Source organism: Pterocles gutturalis, unplaced genomic scaffold (genome assembly GCF_000699245.1).
Source record: "Pterocles gutturalis isolate BGI_N339 unplaced genomic scaffold, ASM69924v1 scaffold10767, whole genome shotgun sequence".
NCBI lineage: Eukaryota > Metazoa > Chordata > Aves > Pterocliformes > Pteroclidae > Pterocles > Pterocles gutturalis.
The window spans coordinates 58,062-85,200 of NW_010115373.1; the positions used below are offsets into that span (position 1 = coordinate 58,062).

Consider the following 27,139-nt stretch of genomic DNA (forward strand, 5'->3'; position numbering starts at 1 on the left):
TGGTCTAGGATGTAAGGTTGTTTCAGTATCTCTTCAAGTGGAAAACACTTCAATGATGTGATCTTACTTGTTTTCTTTAGTGCTTCTAATTCTAATAACCTACTTTTTTTTTTTTTTGAGAAAAGGTGGCCAGAACCACACAGAAGGAAGGAACATAACTGATTGCAACCTGTAGCAGGGACTACAGACACCATTCTTTCTACTATTGCAACTCTTATTAATCCCTTCTCACTTTTTTCCTCCATTATGTTCTCTGTATTTTGATGCTGGAGTCAGGGAAACAGGACGACATGAGACTTTTTCCAGTTCTTACAGACTGCCTATTTATCTTTTTAGTTTGTAGTGTTTCTGTTGTTAGGTTTGTTAGGTTTTAAGTCTACAGCAGAGAGTGCCTGTGAAGTTTGCAAAGCTGAAGTTGTTTACCTTACAACAATAGCATGTCTATAGCTTTATTTCTTGGAGAATACATGTAGAAAGGTAACTATTGACAGTCATCCTGGGCTAGGGGGTCAAAAGGCAAGTTCTTGGTATATTCCTTGAACAAATGGGCATAATTTTCCAATCCCAGGGTATAATGTCCCTGTTCTCCAGCCATTTAAGTTGAGCTAAAATACTCTATTTCTTTGTGATGCAATGAGTTCCAAAGTAGGTTACCTTTTGAGCTTACTGAAATGGTTTCTGTGTTGCCTTTTATGGAGACTTTTCTGTCTCAAGTGAATCTGGAGAAGTTCTGGAGCATCCTAATGCTATTCCCCACCCCTCCAGATTCAGTCGCTTATAATATTTATTCTGGTTGATATTAGTGTTATGGTAAAATTGCCCAAGCTTACTCTTTGCTACTAGAGGTCTCTATAGTAGAATTACAGCTCAAAAGTCTCCCCGTAAAACATAATCAAAAAGGGTATTGTCGTGATAGCTACTGCAGCTGTTGTTGACTAACTGTAGAGCAGTACCCCTGAGCGAGATGGTTGTATGTAATTGGAACTCAGGGGTTACAATAATAACATAATAACTACAATTTTGTCCCATCCCTGGAGGTGTTCAAGGCCAGGCTGGATGAGGCTTTGAGCAACCTGGGCTAGTGGGAGGTGTCCCTGCCCATGGCAGGGGGGTGGAACTCGATGATCTTTACGGTCCCTTCCAACCCAAACCCTTGTATGATTCTATGATAATGAGGTCTCCACAGAAGTAAAAGTTATTGATATATTAATTTAGTTTGAATAGTACTGCTTAGTTGTGTTTGTCAGTTTAAAAGCATGCTTGCCAAAATGAATTAATAATTTATCTTCACTGCTACTTAACTCCCAGTCTTAAGATAAACAAACTTTTGAAGTCGTTTGCACCTTTATTACTAGGGTTTATCTTCTTGAGAAATTTACCCATGGTTTGAAAAGTAAACTGGTAGCAATGGCCTGACTTCTTTATGTACTTTTCTCTCTCATATCCGAATTGCCAGAAACTGACATTTAACAGTCTGTCTTTGAAGCTTATCAAGCAGCTGGTTGCTTCTCCAAGACGGTCATATTATTGTGACTGCAAAATTACTTACACTGTTTGCAAAATTGTTCATCCTTCAAAATTTAGGATAATTCTGTGCAGAAAGTAAATGGGACCATTTCTTCCTCATCCTGCTGGAATATTTTATATTATGGATAAATTGGTCTGTTGGCAAATGTGAATCTGTACTTCCATAGAAAAGAAACAATTCTAAAGTTGAAATAAAAAAACTTCATATTAGCAAATGATTGCAAAGTTTGGTTAAGTACGCAATATGGAACAAAAGGTTTGAAAGAGATGTCTTGAGTTGTAGTCTTCTAACTCTTTTTAAGTTTTGAAACACATATTCAAGCTACGCGTTATGTGGAGAGCTGGTTTGCATTATTCTTAGTGTATTGTTGTTTAAGGATATCTCACTGAATTTTATAATAAGATTACAAAAACTGCCCAATCTATTTTTACATATTATCTTGGCTTGACCCTAAATGCCTCTGCTTTATTCCAGGGAGCCTTTCATCATTCTCTCAGGAGGCTTGTCGTATGACACTGTAGGAAGAAGACCCTGTTTAACAGTTATGCATGGGAAGAGTACTGCTGTGCTAGAAATGGATTATTCTATTGTTGATTTTCTAACCCTCTGTGAAACACCGTATCCTAATGGTAGGCTTCGTAAAGATTTTTCTCAGTACTTCAACCTCTTCTCTCTGGAGTTTTACCCCATCAGAATATTCTTTACTATTGCCTTTCTGTTTATCTCTGGGGATCAGACTGCAGCAACAACATCTGCTATCCCTATTGTCTGAAGTCTGTTTTGCTTCCCAAAGTATCATAATAGTTTATTATAAAACCTATTTTGCTTGTAGAAGAATGCTGATTACTAGTTGCATGTTTTTTCCTTTTATTGTTAATATCAAAAGCGTGTGCAGAGAAAAAGCAGCATTACAATTTTAAGCTGCAGTTACTGCAGCAGATGTGTTCATCCATATTTATTTGAGCACGTAAGACCTTTCCAGTCAATGCTAAATCTTGATTAGCATTTGTGTAGTACTCTTAACTTTTAGTGACTTTATTCATTCCAGTACTCATATGAAATTCACTACTAACTTGTAATCTTCCTTCTGCAAAAGGGGATTTTTATCATGGTTTCGGTAGTTGTCACAGAGAAATAGTATTATATTTCTGATAACTCCAATGTTTTTAGCTGTCAACTTCCAGCAGTATATAAAACTGCTTACCTCAGAATTTGAGGTCTGCCTGAAAGAGGCTAAGATCAACTCTGGAAACTTTCAGTTTTCTTATTTTAGTGTCAAGCCAGCTGTCTTTCAATCCATTTTGTAAGCAGTTAGAATTTAAACCCCACTGAATATGAGGAAAAGCAGTTTGGGGGTGGAAGGATGTTATTGTTTGGTAATTGGCACTTCCTCAAAAATGCTGCGTATACAAGTTGCTCTGCATGTTCCTGTTGTTTGAGCTGTTCAGATGGATCTAGCAAACTGGAGGAGAGTTGTGAATACTGAATTAAAGGGAGAGTGTGGCTCTTCCAAACTTAACTTGGCGTATTCATGGGGCAAGCGTATAAAATATCTTCAGAAACTGTGTAGTGAGATATCTAAGTGGCTCTTCTACTCTCGACTGATAATGTTCTTGAGGCTGTGGATGCAAGAACTGCATTTACATATAAGTAACTCTTTTCTTTCTTGCTTTCAGACTTTCAGGAACCATATGCTGTAGTTGTTCTGCTAGAAAAGGATTTAGTACTGATTGACCTTGCACAAAACGGGTAAGCATCTTGTGTAGTCTTTTTAATGGTTGGCTGCAGTGGTCAGCCTATTGTTCGGCTTTGTAGCTTTTTGATCTGTCATCATACCTCCCTGTCCAGAACATGAAATTTTGAATAATATAAGGTTATTCAGCAGAACTGAGAATCTTTAGAGATCAGCTTTTCTCAGGTTAATATGTAATAGATTAATAGAATATTGTGTGACTTTTTCCAGGCTTGATTGACTGACAGAAGTTGCTCATAGACCACTGATGCTTTTTAATTATCACAGATTATTTTGAAGTTGATCCCTTAGTGCTATGAGGGGAGCTTGGAATTTTGGGGAAGGGAGCAGGGGGAATGACTGTTCGGATAAGCCAGATAATTTTAGCTGACACTGAGTGTTGTTGTCATCACATAAATATTTGCTAATTTTATTGCCAAATGAGATGCTATCTGTATTGCTTAACTCAATAATGATGCAATAAATATTGTATACATAAATTAGAATGGTAACATCTACTCCCTGGCTTATTAATGTAGTAAGAGTTTGCTTAAAAGTAGTATCCTATTACAGCTTTCACAGCTACTACTTGCCTAACACATTTTGAGTCTCTTGTTACTTTGTCCATTAAACAGTCCGTATACTCTATGAAGTGGTGATTAAAAATTCTGTATCCTGCAAATTTTTTTTATCAAGGGTTTTGAAATCGGTATAGGCAGTAACAATTAACTATGAAGGGATTAGGAGCAGAGGAACCTGATGGATAAAATCATTGTAGTGTTCCTGTTTAAAAGACACCAATGGTCAATGAAGAAAAAAATCCTGGTGAAGAACATCCTTCTAGAGCAAAACAAAAGCCTTTAAATACGTATCCTCAAAGTCAACGATGATATCTTAGATAATGAAGACGATCAAATTTGGAAGAATGTAAAGTTTAGTCCTAATATCTCTGCAGGAACTGAGCAATTTGATTTAGATTTTCCCAGTGTTACATGGCCATATGCTGTATCTAAAACTTGATTGTGATATACCAATGGCATTAAGCTTCCAACATTCATCTGTTGAAAGATTAATAAGACAAGTTTTAATGAGCTTGAAATAAGAAGTTTTATAGAAGGCTTTTTTCTTAAGTGAAATAGTTTGCTGTGCCTGAAATTTGAATTATGTTCAAGTTTGTTCCATTTCATGTTAAAAAAATCTTCATCGGTTATGTTTTTAGAAGACTTACAATGGTCTTTGTTATGACTGATGATTGACTTGCAGAGTATTAATTGTTTCACACCCAAAAAAAAGCAACAAAATTAATAGGTTGGTTTTTTGCTGCAGGAGGTTTCCTTTTCCCCTGTGTTGTCATATGGATTTATTGTATTTTGTTAAAATTAAGCCTCTTACTCATTCAGTTTTTAGAAGATTATTTTAGCTTTCCAGAGGGCTCTGTATCAAATTACTGGTATGCAGAATGTTTTAGTCTGTTGTTGCTAACTTTTCCTTTAGATGGATTGAGAAGCTGTGTCCCTTTTAGCCTATAAGAGGAAAAAAAGTGTGTATGCATAGTATACATTTCTCTGGAGATAAATGTTCTTTGAACACAGATATATTTACCTCTATTATTATTGAATTTTTTCAGTCACTTTTTTGATGAAGGTCTTGGTGGGGAGTGTGTGTGTGTGTTTACTTCTAATGGGTAACTGAGTGTTGTGATCTATAACTTTCAGAAAGTAATCTTGGAGTTGTAAGGAGGTTATGAGAAGTGCTGTATGACTTTCTGTCTAAGAACAGTATAATGAGCAGTATAATAATACAGTGAGAAGTAGAATCTTCCTGTCTTTCTCCCTAGAAGAATAGACTTAAGAGTTAGAAATAAATTCATAGCTCCCCACTACTACAGTTAGGACTTGGGACCTTCAGTTTTTCCACAGGCCATTAAAATAGAAAACTTTTACAATACGGAACTATAGGGAATAACGGTGTTCTAGAAGTATTCTAGAAACAATATAAACTTCAGGTTCTGTCTAGAGTACTACAGTGTCTTGATAGTGTTCTGGATGAGCAGTAAAGCTGCATAGTATATTTGTTCATAGTCTAATATGATATGCATTTATTTTCCTCTGTATGAAAAGAATGCAGGCTTAGCCTTCAGTGTTTGACTTGTGTTCTGCATTTAAAAAAAAAAAGCTTCTTCTGGATTAAGTCTTCCCCTTTCATCCATTAAAGGTACCCTATATTTGAGAATCCCTATCCTTTGACTATACATGAATCTCCGGTTACCTGTTGTGAATATTTCGCTGATTGTCCTGTGGACCTCATACCTGCACTCTATTCAGTTGGCGCTCGACAGAAACGTCAAGGTTACAGTAAGAAGGTACAACATCTAGTACATACATATGTATTTGAACATACTGAAAATCAACAGCTCTAAACAATATGAGTGGACATACTAAAACCAAAGCTACATCTGACTTGTCCTGTCTTTAGTAGTGACTGATAGCAGATGTTTAGGAGGAAATAGCATATGTCAAGCTACAGTCATGCTTTCCTGATGTCTTCCTATCTATTGCCATACTGAAGCAAAGCTTTGGGAAGCTAAGGGACTTCTGGAGCCAGGGGTGTTATTCATAGCCCTTGCTGATTATTTTTTTTTTCTCTGCAGTGGACATGTCTAATTACTTCTTGTAGTCGTGTGAAATACGGGAATCTTCAGTATCTGTAATAATTTCAGTGGTTTAACTTTGCACTGTGTGATATTTTCTTCCTCAGTGTATTTGTTAATCTTCCAGGAATGGCCTATCAGTGGAGGCAACTGGGGTTTGATCACTCAGAGCTATCCAGAGATAATTATTACAGGGTAAGTGATGCCATAGTGTAATAATAACTTCCTTGACTGATTAAGTAGAAGTGAGAATACTTTGTTCTTCTTATAGAAAACAATGCTCTAAGAGCAGTATGAATGATTTAATATTTATGTTCACCATACAAGTCATTTGGATAATCTTCTTGAGGTGTTAACAAGTAAAGCACCATGTGAAAGAAAAGGTAGGAACAAAATGATAGCAGGTGTTTTACAGGGATTATTGCTATGATGTGATATGTCTGCTTGCTATCGTTATATGCTGGGTGAAACTTATCTTTAATTCTTTTGCTTTTGAAAAATATTTGAGTAATGTTTTAGAGCCTAGCAAGTCCACTAAAAAGTTATTGACTTCAGTTCTCAAAGGGAAGTCAGGTTTTTATTTTAAAAAGGACAAACAAATACTTAAATCTGTTCATTTTGATCTCTCTTGAGGCTGATCCTTCTAATACTACACTAAGGAGCATAAATAAAATTTAATTTATAACCATGCAGTGCATCGCTGAAAGTGAGAGCACTGCTAAAAGTGTTTTTTAGAACAGCCCATTAGCCCTAATGAAGATTAATGTCACTTCATACTATACATTGCAGAGGCTTTGAGAGACAGTCCTGAAAAAAATCTAGTCATCTGATTCTCAATTTCAAGGATAAATAAACAAGTTAGGTGACTCATTTACACTGAAAACCAGTATATTTAGGCATCTCCTTTACATGTGTCACTCCAAATAAAGGGTGCCTTTTAAGAGCCATCACATGGTAAGGTACACCAAACTGCTTATGGAAAATGCAGGTGACTGAAATCACTGTTTAAACTTGCAAATTAGTATTAGTATAGTGGAATTTCAGGGAGTTAGCCTCCAAATGTTTTTTAATGCTTTCTATCTAAAGTCATTGGGGTGCATGTTTGTAAAATATTGACTTCCAATAAATTGTTGAAGTAGTGTCACTAAGAATGCTAATAAAAATGGAATGTTAACCATATATTTTATAATCAGCAGCAAAGAGGTCTAACACTTCAACCATTTTACCATCTTATTAATTTTTTAATATTTCATAGGCATGCTGATGGGTCAATCAAGTTTTGGGATGCCTCAGCAAGTAAGTGTTTTCAGTAGAGATGTTTTTTTTTTTTCCTGTGTTGTAGGAGTTTTTGAACTCTCTGATTTCTCTCGTGGCATGTAGTTGCAGACTAGTCATTCTCATTATTTCCTGCCTCATGTAGAGTCAGTAACTCCCTAGGAAACTTTTATTTAAATTTGAATAAAATTAACATAATTTCTTAGGTAATTGTTTAACTGTTTTTACCACCTTGGTGAAAATGCATTGGTAGTCTGAGGGCCGGCTAGAATGGAGGAGTACTCAAATTTTTTAGAAGCACCTTCTACATTATTGAGCATAGAGATACATGACAGGCAAATGCATTCCTTTTTAGTAGAATTTAATTTCAGGAAGTTATTTCTGTCTTTTTAGACAGGAGAGAGGCATGTGTTTGTAAGACATCAGCTCCCCATAAATTACAGTATCTAAAAATGAGAAAAATTGGAATCAGAAGTGGCTTTTGCTAATAGAATAATCTAGGCATTTGTGAAGTAAGGCAGGAGAACAGTAAAATAGACACTTCGGTGAAACACTGAACAGGCCTGGAGAGTCTGTTACGTTTCTCTTCAATTAAAGGGTCAATTGCATCTGATTGTCTACACAGTGAACAGAAATGCAGTAAGAATTGAAATTAGAATGGACTACACTGAGTTAGATGTTTTAATTCATCTAGTACTGACTAACCTTGCTCTTGGTACCTAAAAGCTGTCTGAATCATTATCAGTTGTCTTTGAAAACTTGTGGAAGACTGGTGAGATTCCAGAATGCTGAGGGGGGTGTGGGTGTGGGAAGGAACAGATGCAATGTATATGTTTAAAAACTGGGAGGAGTATTTGGAGTGTTATAAATCTTTAATTTCAGTTTGGGGTGGGGGTGGATCCTGGGAAGGAGAAGAGAGAAGGAGAGGGAAGAAAAAGGGGAAAAAAAAAGAAAACCCAAACCAAACCTGATTGATTCTGTGTGCTTAAAAATTCTCTTCAGCATAGATCTGTCAAAAGGAGCTCCTGTTAAAGACATTTAGTTTGTTTCTAAAACAGATAAATAAACCTGTTAAGGGAGAAACTACAGGTCTTCTGTATCGTGTTTTTAAAACTGAAATCTGTCTAATAGTACAGTCTTACAGAGGGAATTAGGGAAATGTGATTCAGGTAAAACCACTGAAATATGGAAGAGGAGCAAGGATGCTATAAATGAAGTTTTCCTAATGATATGATTAGTATTAGTAGCAGTGATTTGGGCCATTGACTAGAGAATATACCTGTGAAGTTTGAAAGCAACACCCAAAAAACAGCTGAAAGAAAATGTAAGAAAGAATTAGAATTACGATGGAGAATGATATTGCTAATTCTTGAATAGCAACCAAGACAATTTTTTTTTAATATAGTATGAACGATTTACACTCAGAACTTACGATCTAGAGGAAAAAAAATAGAGGTCTAATGGATTGCAGACTCAGCATTGCACAAAAAAAAATAATTGGGGTAAATAAATGGGAATATGTAGAACAACTTGGAGTAATTCTTTCACAGTTTTAAACTGTGTCAGGGCCTCACTAGAACAGTTCTGGGAAACATACTATCAAGAAAAATGTGGACTGATTAGAGGGTGGCACTTTTGAATGATCAGACAGCATAAAATAAAAATTGGAGAAACTGGGCTGTTAAGTTGGAGAACACAGGTGAGAGGCCATGGGTTTGAAATACTGTAAGGAGAAAGGAAAGGAGCTTCACTTTCTCTGCCATAGGTAGGCTTAAGTTGTGGGTGTGGCATATATAATTAGATGTTATTGTTATAAAGAGACCCCTGAGTATAGTTAATCCTCAGGAAGCTGTGAGGGCTTAGTTTATAACTGAAGCTTAGCGTATATCTGTCAAAAGTGTTTTGGTTTTTTTTATACTGTCTGATCCTCCATTGGGCGAGTTGTGCGCTATGGGCACAGTGAACACAGATATTTGGTGCTTCTACTTTCCTCTTTTATTTAATATAGTGGCTGTATCTATGAAGGTAATTTTTCTGCCTTAGAAACTTCTCAAGAGGAAAATATCTGTTTAGATCAAAACTAATTTTTATCTCTTTTCGTTTGTTCCTAGTAACACTGCAAGTACTCTATAAGCTAAAGACAGCCAAAGTATTTGAAAAATCACGGAATAAAGATGACAGGCCAAACACAGATATAGTAGATGAAGATCCATACGCTATTCAGATCATCTCATGGTGCCCAGAAAGTAGAATGCTGTGCATAGCTGGAGTTTCTGCACATGTCATTATTTACAGATTCAGCAAGCAGGAAGTGACAACAGAAGTCATTCCGGTAATTAGTAAAACCATTTTTTAACTTCGTAGGATTTGGTAGCTATGGTAAGACTGTTGTAGCAATTTGGTTCTTCATTGTCTTCCATTTTGTTAGTAAAATGCATGAAAACAGTTGCCTCAAAATGAGGAAATGTATTTTAATGGAGGAAAAATAATAAATTATGAAATTCAGCAAAAGTGAAAATTGTGTACCAAGTTTTTGGTTTTCATTGGCTTTTTCAGTTTTTGCAGACAATAATAATTCTTTCTTCTATCAATGCAAATAGTGGATCAACACTTGACTGTGTCAAAGGTAAAATTAAAACAGAAGTGAATGAAAGTGGAGTTGAAGGATTTTCAAAGCTTTTAAGGAGTTGATTCAGTTTTTTCCTTTATTCCTAATAGTTACCATCTGTCTTGGCAAAACTTCTGCAGTATCAGGAGCTAGAGTAGAAATGGGCCAGACATACCCTAAGGTCTGTTAAGGACTTCGCTGTGTCATTGTTTTAATCTGTGTAAGACAGAATGATGAAGAGTTTGAGAAGTCCTTTGCTAGGTCAGGCACAAACATACAACTTTACTTATCTGAAAGGATAATCTGAAAGCTAACTTGAAGCCATGTAATTGTAAAATGTTGTATGTTCTGAGTATAGCATTAATTGTAGTGTAATTGGTTGGTTCCACCTTGCTGCTTCTGCCCCCTTCAGATAAGTCTCAGTTTAAGAAGACAAGGCATGTTTTTTTTCCTTCTGGTGTTTACTTATGTACAAGTGCATTCCCTTCTGAGGCAATAGTTTTTCTAGATGATTTTTACAAATTTGCCCCTAGCAAACTATTCTTCAGTATTAGGAATGCTTTAAAAATACTGTATAGTTATTTCAGTCCATTAATTAAGTTCTACTTTGTAGATGATGGGAATAAAACACCAGAAAACTTTCTTTACACTGCACCGCAATTAATAGTAATATTGTTATAGACCCAGCAGAAGGAAATCTGAAATAATTATGAAATTACAGTTCTTTAAAATATCTGGTCTAGTTCAGTGCAACATTAAACATTGAAGTCCCATGTGTACAGTGCCGCAACAGTATAAATGTGACTATGTGCCTTCAGCTCTTCTTAGCTTTAGCATTCCTGAACTACATAAAACAAGTCATCCTCATTAAATTTATTATGTGCACAGAATGTTATTTAAATGGATCTTGTATCTAGTATTAAATTTCTTTCCAATATTAAGCAGCAAACTTTTAAATATTGGGATATAATTTTCAAAGTTTAGCAAACTTTCAGACAGTCAGTAGTAGTTAATAATGACTCTGTGTTTCTCAAGACTGCGTGTGTGTGTTTAGGCTGCACTGTTTATCAAACTGCTGTTATCTCTTAAAAGATTGAAAAGTCCTGGATGTTACTTTTGTCACTAGTATCTTCAGTTGCACTTCATTTATTTCCTATATAGTTTTTTGAAAGGCAGAATTTACTGAATTTTTTAACTTTCATTTATAGATGCTGGAAGTACGTCTGTTATATGAAATAAATGATGTTGAATCTCCAGATGGTGAGCAGGTGCCACCTTTACCAACTCCAGGCACAGGTTCCAATCCTCAATCCATTGTTCCCCAGTCTCATCCATCTACAAGTAGCAGTTCATCTGATGGACTTCGTGATAATGTCCCGTGTTTAAAGTAAGTATATTCTGTCATACTTTGATCAAGCATGAAACTTTACAAGAATATGTGCTGTATGTACTTTATTATTGCAGAAATGTCATTGTTGGAAAAGACGTTTTATTTCTTAGAGCAGTATTTTCCAAATATCTGAAAGTTGAGTTGTAGTCTAAGAAATTAATATTTCAGTCTTAGTTTTCTTTGAGCTTCATTAGCTGATTTAAAAAACATCTGAAAATTCTGACCTTATGGTTGCTGACTTCTTTAGGAAATTTTGGTATAGATTTTAGTATAGTTATAGATGGTCATCCTTTAGAGCAAACATTTTCAATAGCAACAATGTAGTTACTTTGCAATTTTCTAGTCCATTGAAATGAATAGGCATCTTAATGTTTTGTCTCTCCTTACCTTTAGGCCAAGTATGTCTGAATAGATTTTTCTTGTTATTTTTCCAGAGCCTTAGGTTTTTAGAGCCAAGTTCAAAAGCAATGAAAAGCTTACAAAGAGGACAATCTTTCTTTTGTTCTTCTACAAGAGTGCGTTATGATCCTTCTAGACCATCACCTTTTCCTTACAGTATACACTGAACTTCATTTTCAGACTAATAACTAATTCTGATGGGGTTATTTTCTCTGGGTGGGAGTTTTCGTATCTCATTGGTTGTACTGATTTGCAGTGGTGTCTTTCTAAAGAAAGTTCTAAAAAAAAGAGTAGAAAAATTGGCAAACTCTGAATTTAAAAAAAAAAAACTCACAATATGCATTAACAAGAATGAGTGCTTCTAAAAACCAGAGTAGAAAAATTGGAAAACTCTGAATTAAAAAAAAAACACCTCACAATATGCATTAACAAGAATGAGTGCATAAAATAAAGCGAGTTCAGGAACTGGAGGAGCTTCTGTTGCTCTGTGTAACTTTTTTCACCTTAGGCAGGCAAACAAAATCTTTCCAGCAGCTTCAATTCCCCCATTCCCAGGTTCATTCCATGTCCAGAGTAGAAAAATTGGAAAACTCTGAATTAAAAAAAAAACACCTCACAATATGCATTAACAAGAATGAGTGCATAAAATAAAGCGAGTTCAGGAACTGGAGGAGCTTCTGTTGCTCTGTGTAACTTTTTTCACCTTAGGCAGGCAAACAAAATCTTTCCAGCAGCTTCAATTCCCCCATTCCCAGGTTCATTCCATGTTACTGGTCCAATTTTATAATAATTCACTTTGCTTTCAATTTTTTTTCTACCATATCATCAGCATTGTGTTTGCATTTGTCTCAATACATTGTGCTTCCATTTCACTTTTCAGTAAGCTTCTTCCACATGCACGCTGCACCCCCTTCCCTTCTTTAAATCAGAGTTCTTTTGGGAACTCTGAAAAGAATTGGTAAAACCTTCCTTGTAGACACTCAAAGCCTTTATTCAAGTCAGTGCAGCATACTAACACTGTTAAGCCTTGCTCTGAAGAGGGAAGAAATGAAATATTTGTGATCATTGCTCAATTAATTTTAAATTAGGTAATGAATCAACAGGGCCCTTAAAAAGAAGGGAATGATCAATTGTAATTTTTTTTTTCTGGCTGCTTTTATGTGTATGATTTTTTTGCAATTTTCCAACTTTCTGCAGTCCAATATGGTGTAGAATTTAATGAATTTTGAGTTCATAAGGAAAAAATTGAGACTGTGGAGAATCATAAAGATACCAAGTTTTGTTTACTTTGCAGAGTTAAAAACTCTCCTCTCAAGCAGTCTCCAGGCTACCAAATTGAGCTAGTTATCCAGCTAGTGTGGGTGAGTGGAGAACCTCCTCAACAGATAACCAGCTTAGCAGTCAACTCAGCGTACGGCCTGTAAGTATATTCTACACAGTTTTTTCATTATTCTGCTAAAGTGGTTTACAATTTTCTATTAAAAATTAGTCTCCATTTGTGTTCATGAGAGCTGCACAGCAACACTAGAGAGGCAATCAGTCTCCTGTCCTTAAAAGATATAGTTCCTTTTGGGTCATGATAGATCCTGATGATTCTAATGTCGGAAGGAGATCAGTATTGCATTTCCTCAGCTGGCACTGCTCAACCAAGACTAAATGTGATTTAAGGCTCTGTCAGATAGCTTGGCAAGTACAACGACAGTGATAGGTTATACTCAGCATCGTGTGTTTTTACAAGAGAACAATTAAACAATACTGGATTCTAAAATAGTAATTTATAAATATGCTGTGTTTAGGGTAATTTGTAAAAATTAGGAAGTCTTAAAATTCTGAACAGCAACAAATACTGATATAAAACTTTACCAACAATTGATTAGCACTATCTTTGCTTCCACTTCTCTTTTTCTAGAGTAGTTTTTGGAAACTGTAATGGTATTGCCATGGTTGATTACCTCCAGAAGACAGTCCTCTTGAATCTAGGCACTATTGAACTGTATGGCTCCAATGACCCTTATCGCAGGGAGCCGCGATCTCCCCGAAAAACTCGGCAACCGTCTGGAGGTGAGTAACCCAAAGCTTGTTTTAGCCAATTGTGTCTGTCTTCTGAGCTTATTTGGGCTATCAGTGTATATTCTTTGAGTACAAGCATACTTTTCTCCATTGTGGTTTCATCCCTTCTTCTTGATCAGTCACTAAGCTCACTTCTGTAGGTTTGTGACTTCGTTTCCTTCAAAGCTGTTGCTTAATGGAATCTACTGATGCTTGGTATCATTACTTATTTTTCAGTATAATGTGTTTTAAGAAAAAGCAGATGGGAAAACGTTCTTGTGAATAGATATAAGTACAAATGTACAATGGATTTATGCAGTTTACAAGATTTTAGTTTAATAACACAAGATGAAGTAGTAGAAATATCCTGGTATTTCTGATATAACTAGTACCCCTATCACATGCTTGTATAAACCCATTTATGTTTGCAGATGGCCAGTGTATCTGCTGGGATCTTTTGGGTTCCTATTTGAAACTTTGACTAGAAATGTCCCTGATAAGCTAAAGCGTGTTGTGTATGCTGTTATGTTATGCTTGAGAGGAAGCCTTTCATTTAAATGAACAAAATAAACTTCCTAACTCAAACCAGTAAAATAAAAAAAAACTTTTGAGGAAAAAAAAAGGACTTTGATTTAAAAATATAGTGAAGAAAGATGTTTCTTTGCAGGTGAGGAGGAAAGTGACTTTTCAGTCAAAATTCCAAGTTTTTTATTGCCAAAAGGAAAATTCAGTATTTTAAAATTATTTTCTCCTCTCTGTTAAGTAGTGGGTACTTTTAGGTTAATTTGGAAAAAGCTGAAGACAGAATGATAAGCAATGTCACTGTTATCCCAAATTGTTTTTGATGGGAAGTAAACTGTTCAAAAAACTTTTTCATACTCTAGTGTTGTTTGCTTTATTTTGAGATCCAAAATAAAGTCCAGGTAAGATCTTTAGGTAGTGTTTTATTCAAATTGAAATGGATGCTTTAAGATGTATTTTAGTAAATCGTTAGATTGAGAAAGGTCCAGTTAGCACCAGTCAGCTTATTTCAACTGAGGAAACTGGTCTAAAAATTATTACTGTAGAGCAGAACATACGCAGTTACTATCTCGTCAAATAAAATGTTTTATTCTAATAAATAAAAACTTAAAAAAATACTTTTTAAGAGAGAAAGAAATAACTTCACTGGTTGAGTGTGTTAATTCCTCTTGGGAGAAAAGGGCTTATCTAAATGCATGAAGCAGAATTTTATAGACTGCCTTTTGGAGTGTTAAACATTACTTGCTTTGTTTTCTTGGCTTGTGTTATTTTAATGTATTGGATCCACATAACTGAGCTACAACTGTGTCTGTAAGATGTTAGTGAATGAAGTCCTTTTTGCTCATGAATATAACTGTTACACGAAATCATATACTTTTTCATCTTACATTTTAATACTAACAATCTGCATGGCAAGAGCATTTTGTAAACCTGATTATACAAGTTATTCTGCTGGCTTTTCTGTCTCAAATGTACTGTTAGTGTCTCCGTCTTTCCTTTTCTCATTGCTTCATAAAGGTATGCTGACTGTGGCTTCTTGCATGTGCGGCCTTTCTAACTTATATTCAGAGTCTGTGAAAAAGCTTCGCACCTCTTATATAAGTAAGTCATTCTCATGGCAATAAAATATTTTTGAACATCTGAATTTGATTTTTTTACTTGCTTGCTCACCATAAATATTTTTGTTAGTCCATTTTAATAAGCTGTTTTACTTTTAGACACTGATTTTAATCAATCACACATCTAATGTGTTTCGTGTTCATGGCATCTTTAAAAGAAACTTGAAGGAAAAAAAAGCAATCATAATAGTCTCTGTATTTTGTGTTTTTAAATAAATAAATATAAAAATCAAAAGGTGATCCTGTCTCAGAAGTTACTGATCTCTACAGACCAGAGATCTTACCAAACGCAGTGTTGTTTTGATATCCGAGGCTAGAAATTTCCCTTGCTTGATTTTCTTTCTGGCAGAAAAAGCTTCAGAACTCTCATGTTAGATTGTTATTACTAATAATAATATTTTTTTAACATTGTAAAATACAAGGATTTTCTATTACAAATGAAAATTTACTTCTGTAAAGATGATGTTCATAGGGATTAAGAGTGGAGGTGTCTGTGTATTGCACAGCCCCATGGGGTTTCCAAGCAGTTTTGAAGTTCAGACATGAGAGGGAGGTAGCCCATCAGAATCATAATTTAGCTGAGGGCTTCTCTGACTTATTCCATCATTCACAGCATCTAAGAATTTGGAGGGTGTAAAGTTGATTTTGAAAAGCATAACATTGTTCCTTTCCCTAGAATGCAAATTTTCACCAGCCCTTGGGCAGAGGTAGGTAATCTCACCCCATTTTTTTAATGAAGGAGAGTAGAATAAAACTAAGCTAAGGGAATAACGATCTGTAGTTTAAAAAAAAAAAAAAAAAAAGACTTGAGATTGGGTCCAGTTCTGTTAGTTCTGCTATTTTTTCCCCACCAAGAAAAAGAGAAATACATTTCAGAGAAGGTAGGTTCGATAGCCAAATATTGTTTTCTGTATAGTCTTCCATCCCCTGCTGCCAAGGCAGAAATGGAGCTAGGCATAAAAGAAATGCTTCCAGCTTAAGATGATACAGAACTGGAAACCAGGATCTGCCACTGATTTATTATTTTGAAAGGAAGTGAAAAGTGGGCAGAGGTCCCAAAACTAGTTTCTGAAGCCAACAATTGTAAAGCTGAATTTACCTGGACTATTTAATTTAGGAATAAGTTAAAACAGGTTTTCTATGAAAGAAGAGTGTATATATAAGGATTAGTTAGAACACTTACGCCTTTTATATTCTCCCTTTCCAGAATGGTAATATCTATGTTCAGTGTCTTCGAAGGTGCAAGGACCTGATGCTTCCTTGCTTCTGGTGTGAAAGCTAAGCCTTCGTTGAATCCTTTATCTTTAAAACATTCATGTTTTAATACTTCTAAATTTATTTTTCTACAAATAAGACATTTACAACTACTGTACAGCTCTAAGAACCTTTACGAGGTAGTATTAGTACTTCATTTCTAAATCTTGCTAGGAAAAGTGCTTGTGTGTTTAATGTAGTTGTTTTAGAGAAACTGAGTATATTTCCCATTCTCTTCAAGACAACCACAATGTATTTAAGAAAAAAAAAAAGGTAAAAATCATCCTAGCCTACCCATGCATTCAGGCAAGTTCTTGGATGAAGTTGAGGTTCAGACAGCATGCAACGGAGCTGCTTATTGTTATTGTATCTCAAGATTGGCAGAAGGAAAATTAAATTATTTCAGTATAGAGAGGAGTAGGAAAACATCATGCACTGTTACTCAACCGCTTCCATGGCTTTTGCCCCAAAAACCGAGCGAGAATTGTCCTTCCTCATTAAGAACCCTACTATTCTATATGTTCCAGCATAAAATGTCTATTTAATAGATCATCAGTATCTGCTTACGTACTTGGAATTTAGTAAATGGCATGTCCTTAGTCAACTAATTGAAAACTTAAAAACACTTTGTAAAAAATGTGAGATTTTTCCCCTCGCTTGTGTTGCGAGACTATGATGTATGTTTCTGTCATCTTATTTTTTCCACTCAGAGAAGAAATTCAGATTCCCATCTTAAAGCAGCATCTATGTAGAGACAAGACTCTCTACACTAGCTAGACTGTAACCTGTCATTTCAGGCTAGCTCAACAGATACAAGCTCCCAGTTGGGATCGTGTTCTGGAACTTATCAGTGATTCATACCAGGTATATTACTAACATGTTTTGGGTGGCAGTTTATAGTGTGTGAAGCATGCAGTATATGTTTTGTAAAGGCCTTCTAGACAGTGTCATTGGGTGCTTGTCAAGGATAAAAACAAAATCAACCTTTGCCTTCAGGTCATAATGGGGGGGGGGAGGGGGAGGGAACCAACTTTGACACTACATCTGTAAGTAGGAGCTTTGATAAATGAAAGCTCTATACACAGTGGAGGCTTGCACTATTTTGAGATCTTTGCTTGATATACTGTTTGCTAAATATGATAGGAGCCATTAAGAAGAAAGCCAATACTGTTACCAAATTATCAAACAATTCATAATTTTATGATTAAACACCAAAACTTAGGGACAGCTAGCTGTTATTTTTCCTTGCTTAGGTACATATTTAAGTTCATGTATCTTAACTCTTTTGCAACTTACTATTGGTGGGAGCCACAAGGTTTTATGGGACTTCTTAACTATTACAATACAGTATAATTTTTCATAAGCTAGTGCTTCTTGGTTCTGTCATAGGCAGTTTAAAATTCTGAAAAAACAGAAGCAGTTCTTGCATGCATGTGACTTTTTAAATTTTTGTTATACATCAGAAAGTCTTTTTTGATTCTGTAATCTACAAGGGTTTCAGAACTGGGTTTGGTCAAAACTGGAGAAAATACATGCCTAGAACTCTTCTGGGGTTGGTTGTTCTAGCTTTTTTTCCTGTTCTCTTTCTCCTTGAGCTGGATCTGGACATGAACTCTATTTGACTTTTTAACTTGAATGTCAACTAAACCAGACCAACGTCAACTGTGGCTAAGCCAAGTACAGAACTGAATCAGGAAGTTTGATTGTTGGGTTTGGGGATTTTTTTACCCCATTGTTTGGGTTAATTGCTTTTAATTCTAACTTTTGTATCTTCATATCAAGCTAGTTCTAGTTGTAATTTTTAATTAGACTGGTTTCTGGTCAAGTTGTAATTTCTTCAGAGATCTATTTGCCTGAAGCTTATGTGAAAAACTGACAAATATCTCATGAAATTGACTTTATATATTAGTTAACTTCAGATGTACTTTTAGGGAGTTTTTAGTGCAACGTGGTAATTTTTGTCATTAATGACATTATTTTATTTTTTTTTTGATTATTCATTTCTGAGGCTTTCAAGTTTCTTGCTACTAGAGTTCAGTGAGAGAAGGTAAAAGCTTATTAGGTCAGTTTTCCATATCTTTTTGTTCTAGTCAGGTTGTAGTCTTTGCAGTTCTGAAATGTAAAATCTTAGATCAATTAGCTTTTGTGTAATCCATAGCAGTTTGCACACATGCTGTAAGCCTGAAACAAGAGAACTTTTCCATTAGAGGTATCTTACTGCTGGTGTGCACACTGCTTCTACCAGGGTACTTGGGGTTTTAAGATGGACAGGAATACTGATGGTTACACCATTTTCTTCCTGTCATTGGTCACAGACAGACCCTTATAGTTCACAGACTTAACACAGATCATTCTTATTATTCTCTGCTTAGTTTCATTACTAATACAGTCAGAGATAAAATCTGTTTCTTCTCGCTCTTAAATAACAGCAGTGCTGGTCATGCTTAGATTTCCAGGGTTTATGGGCAATAATGATTGTCATAATGTACACTTATTCTTTAGGGGGGTAAATCTTACCTAATGTATAAAATTAGTGCATAGGATTTTGATGAGAGAACATTTTGGGGGTTTTCTGTGGGATCAGTTGATGTGTGTTACTCATTAAGATGTATATCAATCAAAATGTAGCCTCAAGACTTCTTACAAAGAAATCAAACATGCAGGTGTGTGACTTCATTCTTGGCTAGAGACTATCCCTGTCCATGCAGGATTTAACTTTTTGTAGGAAAATAGTGTGAGAAGCTAAACTTTTCCTGTGAAGATAAAGAATTAAAATATTTCTGGGAAGGAAGGAATTAAGATCCTGAGCTGCATGTTTGGATTTGTACAGTTGGGCTTCTAAAGGAGCATGATCTAGAAACACAACTATTTCTAAAAGCACAGTGTGAGTTCATCCTCCCAGCACTGCTAATATTTAAAACTGGCATTGCTTGTTGGGAAAGCGGCACCTGGATTTTTGAAAAATCTTTTTACACAATCCTGTCTAGTACAAAAGCATTTAGACTCTCATGCATGTTTAAAATTCTGGTGCTTTCAGAGGTCAAATCATACTTTGTTAGAGAATATGTACCATGATTATCTCATAGTGCTGATTGATTTACTGATAAATAAATCAGTTGCCTTTTTTTTCCTCCTGTGTAGTGGAAAGATGTGTAGCTTCCACCTGGTATTTCACCATATGTTTTAGAATTGAAAGAAGTTTCTGGATTCTTGTTAAGTGTAGGCTTAACCTAGCCTTATAGTTATTTGACAATTTTAGAACAGTCCTAGTCATTGAGTTTTCAGGTTCAAGCTATACATGCTCTTAGTAATCTTAAAGACTACTTTACATAAATGGAACTGTGTGTGAATGGGACATACTTTTAATATGTTCCACATTGATATGATATTTCAGGAGAACCTTTTTTCCTTTGAATGATTAACTTCCGTTTTAGTTTTTGGAAATTCTAAAGCTTTGATAGAAGAGTAGTGCTGTTCCTTTTTTTTGTTTGTTTTTTCTTGTCTCTTAAGAGATGTACAGATGCACTAGTGAATGTGTAGGATACAGCTGTATAGACAGGCTTTGCATGTGGAAGCCCTAGTTGCCCTAGCCATTACTGTTAACACTTCTCAAGCTTTTTGACTATTTGAAATATTTGTGTGGATGCAAAAACTTTTCATTTTAACAAATATTTCTTAACAATTACTGTGAAGTATTACATGCTTGTTTGCATTACTATCACATTACAAAATTTCTGAAGGAAAACTATTTTATAAACCTAAAGATGTGTTACTAGCCTTAAAATACCAATAAAACTCACTTTTCTTAATCATGAGCAGTCTTGACAGCAATTTCTTGTCAAAAAGGAAAACAGAAAAATTCCTTGTATATGGGATTATATCCTTTATATGAATAATATTTAGGACCCTTACAAGGCAACTTCCATCTTTAACATCTGATTTTGGCATCCTGTGCTTTACTTCCTCCACTGGAATGAAAGGAATAAGCTTTTAGATACTAACGTACTGCAATTACTCAAATGATTAGATTTGACGATGTAAGAATTTAGTGAAATTACTCCACCCAAGGCAGAATGCTTTTGTAAGCACCCTAGAACCTAAATTCCCTAGGTGATATCAGTAAGGAGTTTTACTGGTAGTGCAATGGCAAATACAAAGTGTATCACTGGAACAGTGGAAAAATAATTTGAAAAAAGGCATTGTAGTTTTGCACATCATACTACACGTGATTGTAATATTCAGTATCCTTTTTCATCTGACTTCTTTTGCAATTGCATTTTTAATGTAACTCTAGGACTTTTTCAAAACAGAAATTATATTTGTACTTCATATATATCTATAGCATGTAAATAATTAACTTCTAATAAGTCTGTCTTGCTGAAAGTATGGTGGTTTTCACTGAAATTTAACAAGGAAGTGTATTTTATAAAGAAAACTCTAGTAGGAAGAATTAAATGACTTTATAGTCAGTGTGGGTAATGTCCAAATTAAAAAAAAAAGTAATGCATAAGAGAAATTCTATCACAGCTGGCTGGTTTGTAGATAATAAGAAATTAAGTTCCTAACTGCAGTGGAAGAAAGGATTAAATAGGATCTGTACTTAATATACATCGGTTTTGTGTTCCAGCAGGTCTTTGTGATATTAATGAAGGTACAGTGGTGCCAGAAGATCGCTGCAAATCGCCAACTTCAGGTAATCATAACTTTCTCTTATCTTCAGCTTCTCATTTGCCCAGAAGATGGCATGCTTTAGGTCAACATTTACTAGTTAAGTAATTATATAAAACCTGTTGTCTTCTCAAAACCTGTTTGAGCTGTGATAAATTTTCCTGTGTTTTTAAAACAAGGCTGATTTAACAGATGCAATATGAATATGCCATAAAGATGAGTAAAGAGAAATATAATCTGAAATATTTATGCCTCAGGGAACATACTGCACAGTGGAATTTTGAAACATTGATAAGAGATGCACAACTTCCTGTGATTGTGTTTGAGTCCTCAAAAATAGTAATTATTTCTATAAAAAAGAGGTAGTTTACTTCTGCCTCCTTATGAGTGGTAAATTACTATTTTTCTTTGGAATCAGAGGTCTTCAGAAACTGGCATCCTCACAAAGTAGGAGTTCTCTGCTTAACACTTCCCCCCTCCTTCTTTTTTTAGCTGCCATTACTGTGTATGAATATTTTAAAAGAAAGCTTCAGCAATATGTGGTCCTATTTAGTATTTTGTTTAATATTGGCTAGTGGGGGTATAGCTGTGTAAATAATAGTGTACACCAATATATAGCACTCAAGGTGAATATTTCATGTAGTAGCTAAAAATTGTTGCTTCACTATTACTCTGAGAACATTTAAATTAATATGTCACTTTATATGTTTCATTCAAAGCTGTACTCAAAGTACAAAATTGCAGGTTTATTCAAGTAGCTAAAGTAGTAATGCACTCTGTGCAATGTAGTGCAAAATGGTAATCCATATAGGAATCTAAAGATAGATTCCTTTTCTGGTTTAGCCTGTACCTTTCAAAGACAAGCTGAAAGCACCACAAAAGAAAATATCCTGTTTGTAGCTGCAGTAGAAATTTTAACGTAAAATTTAACTTGTGGTTTGACAACTGCTGTCTTTTGATGTTAATTTTAATTTGTGCAAAACTCTCACCTAGATCAGTCAATGTCACTTTCATTTTTTGCTAACGCTTTCTTAGAGTAAATCAGATTTATTTATAATTAAAGAAAAGTGTGGCTGGAAATTTTAATTAACAAGTCTTAACTGAAGATATGATTTCATGACAGACCTGTGTAATGCTAAGTATTGGCATGCTGAAGTTGTCAACTTCAGCAACATTTTTAGTGCAAGCATTTTTTGTGGTGTTTAGATTAAAGTGCATCTTTCCTATTTCATTTTTAAATATCAAGACCAATGTCTGTAAACGACCTGCTGTGCAGTGTTACAGTTGCAGTAAATCTCTTCTAAGGTTTTTGAATTTCATCCATTTCAAGTCCAGGCTGTTTCTGATAGAGTGCTGTAAAATCTTGTGCAATGAATAGTGAATGAGTTGTAATCCTTGATCTGTCCACATTTTTTTTCCCTTGCTCCAGCATCACTCAAATGTCATCCCATCAAACCACTTCCAGCTGCTACCGCTAAAACTTAAAACACTGATTTTAATTAGAGGTTTTCTTTCATCATTTGGAGTTGGAGTAAAAGCTTTTACACTAACAATGCAATGAAGGCAAGCCCAAAGATGAAAATCAATGTTTGTGGAAAAATCCTGAATTTAACAATTTGCCTCCTCTCCTTCTGTTTACCTCCTTCCCTCCCATCTGAGTTGCGTTAGCTGATATAGGTTCAAAATTAATGCAGTTTGGGTATTTCTTTAAGAGGATCAGAAAAAGGGGCTACTTAGAACAGATGTATTCAAATGTCCTGAAGGGAAATAGAATTAGGGGGAAATTCATAATCCCGTAGAGGCAGAAATCAATTGCCAGTTTGAGTTGACTGTCTGAGAAGACTATTTTGAAGTTAGTTCATATTAAAAAAAAAAAAAAAAAAACTAGAAGTTTGGAGAGCTAAGTATTGTGTGAAATGTACGCAGAGGGATGAACCTCCCTGATACAGAAATCATTTGGTGATGCTTGTGAAGAGAGAAGAGCTGCAGTTCCTTAGGTTTGGTTTAAATTTTACATCTTTTCTGGGCAAGAGTGCAAGACTGGAAAGAAACTTGAAAATGGCATTCTGTTTTCAGAGAGATGAGAGGGGACATTGTGGAGAAATCAGCTGCACAGTATTGGTGAGCTTGAGATGCGGGACAGAGGCCAGAGTTAAATGAACTTTTTCCTCTTCAGAGGCTCTCTAGCTAAGAGGAAAATATATTGGCATGAAAGGTTTGCTTGTTACTAGCTTTAAGACTGGAGAATGGTTTTGGCAGCTGAGTGCATTATTGGCTTTGACTGTTACAATATGATCTGTAAAACAAACCAATCACTGGGCTGAAGCCTGCGTTTGCTCAAGTGACTTAAGTCTTCCAGCTCTTCCACCTTTCTGTGCCCAGGTGAAGAGAAATGGAAGCTCACTTCATTAGACTTCCTCCAGTTGAGAGGACAGTGAAAGGGACTACCTGCCTATGCAAGTTAGAGCATCCTACAGTTTTAATAACAGAACTATAGAAATACTGTGAAAATGCGAGACAAATATTAGCTTTTTCTCCTTCTTTTCTTACAGAAGTTAGACAGTAAAAAGCTTAGGCTCCAAGGGCATTTATCTGACCGATAAAACATTGTATAGCGTTGTAAACTGTCAAGTTTTTGTGTTCACAAGTGTCAAAATGTTTGCGTTCTATCTTATTTTACATTTCCACAATATAAAAACCAATGAAATTTGGCATTTTTTAGTTGAACTATGTTTTAATTTTATGACAATGGTAAGCATCAAATTGTGGCCTATAGCCACCACTGGTTTTTCAGTATTAACTTGCAGAAAAATCCCGGGTGGCAGCATTGGCTCTGAGTCGTCTGCAGAATAGTTGAAGAACTGTGTCCCGACAGTGACTTATTACACTGGAAAAAAAAAAAAAAAATTAAAACTTGAGTTCATTGCTTTGGCAGTGTTATGTGAATCGTCATTTAGGTTAGTCTTTGTGTCTGGAACCATGATTAGGACAGCAATCTAGTTATTCAATGTAAATTTACTTAATGAGGGAAATATTTCTAGCAATAAACTCATTGCACTGTGCAACATGGTAACTTGCATTATAATTTTTGTTGTTAAAATCAATACGGCAGAATTCTTGTCATAGCAAAATAATTTCAACTTTATACTATCTAGTACCGCTACAGAGAATACCGGTATCAGTCTTTGATATTTTAATTGAAATCTTTGTATCTTCCTTAAACTCAAAGCTTATGTTAATACATTGGTTTTGTGTCAAGATGTATGTTGTATATCCATTTCATTTTGTCTTCACTCATAGGTTCTGGTTCACCAAACAATTCTGATGATGATCAAAAAATGAATAATTTTATAGAAAAGGGTACAGTATTTTTCTTTTCTATAGTCTTATTTTTTTTCTTCAGTTAATCCCTTGATATACTTAGATTGATCTTTTTGTTAAAATATTATTTACAGTGAAGACCAAAAGCAGAAAGATTTCCAAGATGGTAGCCAATGACATAGGTAGGAACTAGAAAAGTTCTGCTCTGTTCCTAATCCAGTGCCTTACTACTCTATGCAACACTAACCCAGCAGCAAATAAAATTCAAATTTTAGTGCATTAAGTTATTAATTTTTAATTCTTTATGCTAATTGGTAATTCTATGGGCTGCTTCTGTACTAAATACACTGGGCACAATCATTAAAAAAAAAATCAAGGATGCTGGTGGTTTAAAGTCTCTGATTTTACAGTTGCACTTCTCTGTTTTCTGGATGGGTAAAATTTTGATCTGTCCTAAGAGTTCAGTCTATGCAATTCACAACATTATTCCACTTTTGCAAAGGTATACTCTCTTTGAGAACATGTGGCTGATTAATTTATGTGTTGCATTATAGTCGTATGGTCAGATTGCCATGTGACTATGGTCAAGGTACAGGCAGTATCGTGTTTTCATTTAATCATCTGGAAGAGGACTTGGTCGTATATATGGGTACACCCCATTACTGTTCCAGAACTGTGTTTATTTTTCTGCATCCAACAGTGACACAACACTCTCCCAGCTCCAGACTTGTGTCTTAACAATTTGGCAACAAAATTGCCTTGGAATATGTTGTATGCAGGTAGATTGAACCCTTTTATGACTGGAATGGAAATTAACTCTGCTTCTGACAACTGGGTCATTAATAAATAAATAAATGCAAGAGGCTGCATGATTTACTTTTGGGAAAGGGACTCTTCTTCCTTAGCTGGGATATGGTTATTTTGATTTCAGAATTACTGTGTTAATGGGTCATTTTGTTTTCACTTAGTACATTAGTACCTCACTGTAGGAGGATTTAATTTTATCTCTTTAGTCAGATCAAAAGATTGAAGCTATTTTATATAGTAAAACTTTTTGCTAAACTACTGTTTCATAGGTTGTGTTGAACTAGGTTCAGACCAGAAGGAGATTTCTTTTCTTGTGGTCTGCCTTTGATTTGCTGTTTGGCAATTTAACTTTTGTCCTAAAACATTAATCCCTTTAATCTCAATTCAGTAATTGAGAAGAATCATTCAAAATTCAGTGAGATGAATAACGAGTATGATGAAGTTGTCTTGGGAATCTGAGGTACAGAATGAGGAAGAGCAAGAATATGCCCTTTGCTCAGTACTATGTTGAGCCCTCCTTGCAGTGATAACAGAAATGATAGGGAAGATGAGCTCTGAGACAGTGGAAGCCTAAATATAGTTCAAGAAAGCAAATGGCTGTCAATAATACATTATGTCAATTCATCTGTAATTAAAACAGAGTATCACATATATGAGTATTGATTAATAGTTCTCCTAAAAGAAGTTCAGGCTAACTAGAAACTTATGTTCAGTTCTTCTAATGAGAAAAACACTTAATCTTGTGCATGTTATATCAGTGCCTGTTCATGAGGTAATGTTTCCTTTTTGTCCCAAAGCAGTCTCTTCTGAACTTAAGACAGATTATCTTGTGCCAAAAACATAGTGTGTTTGACTGTGACTTCATTGTTTTCATGCTTTTTTCAATGAGTAATGTTACAGTATTAATAAAACATCATAATGACAATTCTGTAGAGCTGTTGGCATCTGTTTCAGCTTGAAGCCTTTCAACTGAAAGTGCTGTGAATATTTTTAACAGCTGAAAAAGTAAAACATTTCTTTGCAAGTAATACATTCTTCAGGGTGCAAGTTCAATGCAGAGTTAATTGAGGCAATAATGCATTTGCATGTAATTCATAAGTGTCTCCCCGTCAGCCCGTACTGTGGTTTGTGTAACTTGAGCAGTTTATTGGAAGTTTAAAGAAATTTAATTATTTCATCTGTGTTCTGTTAGAGTTATGCAGTGCATGGCATCAAACCACTCATGTCTCTTTTCCCCGCCATCCTTTCTGTACCTTATCTGGCATGTTTATTCTGCATGGCTCTTTCTGAACTTACATTCTAAGCTCTTCCACATAGCTAAAACACTTCTTCAGTGTTAATAGCTGCATGATTTTGCATTTCATTGTTTTAAACTGAATTGACAACTAAATGTGAATGGACAAGGAGTTTTGTAAAATGTGTCGCTTAGTGTCATTAACTTCACCACGTAGTAGGAAACAAATTGTTTACCATCAACTGTGTTCACATGGATGAATGATATATGTAGCATGGTTGTTGCTCTTTGCACTGGCGTATAGTACAATCAGTTGGAGTTCTTTCCGTTCTTTGTCAATGTGTGAAATGTGACCTGTCAGATGGGTTGTGAAACAGAACAAGAATTATTTACATTGATAATTTCAGTTGGTGTTAATGTTCTCGTGGGTTTTGTCACATTGTGTCACAGTGAGTAAGGGAATACTGCTGGCAAAGTGAGAAGTAATTTCATTTCAGTGATGGGGTGTAAGGTGGCAGCACAATACACATGCATTCAGAAATATAAAGCGATTGTCAATTTAATCACTTCATTGAAACTTACGT

The 27,139-nt window shown here is 35.2% G+C and overlaps 1 protein-coding gene across 1 annotated transcript in view; it reads left to right on the forward strand.

Annotated features, from left to right (window-relative positions):
• Positions 1-24,696, forward strand: part of LOC104462992 (syntaxin-binding protein 5) — a gene marked incomplete at its 3' end in the record, with an annotated part of 81,010 nt that extends 56,314 nt beyond the window's left edge. Inside the window, exons 9-20 of the mRNA XM_010075159.1 lie at positions 2,003-2,157; positions 3,205-3,277; positions 5,475-5,622; positions 6,038-6,105; positions 7,166-7,206; positions 9,297-9,517; positions 11,002-11,180; positions 12,877-13,002; positions 13,492-13,643; positions 21,156-21,218; positions 24,494-24,553; positions 24,649-24,696. Of these exons, the coding sequence (XP_010073461.1) occupies positions 2,003-2,157; positions 3,205-3,277; positions 5,475-5,622; positions 6,038-6,105; positions 7,166-7,206; positions 9,297-9,517; positions 11,002-11,180; positions 12,877-13,002; positions 13,492-13,643; positions 21,156-21,218; positions 24,494-24,553; positions 24,649-24,696 (1,334 nt within the window). The remainder of the gene's footprint in view (positions 1-2,002; positions 2,158-3,204; positions 3,278-5,474; positions 5,623-6,037; positions 6,106-7,165; positions 7,207-9,296; positions 9,518-11,001; positions 11,181-12,876; positions 13,003-13,491; positions 13,644-21,155; positions 21,219-24,493; positions 24,554-24,648) is intronic.
• Between the last annotated feature and the right edge of the window lie 2,443 nt (positions 24,697-27,139).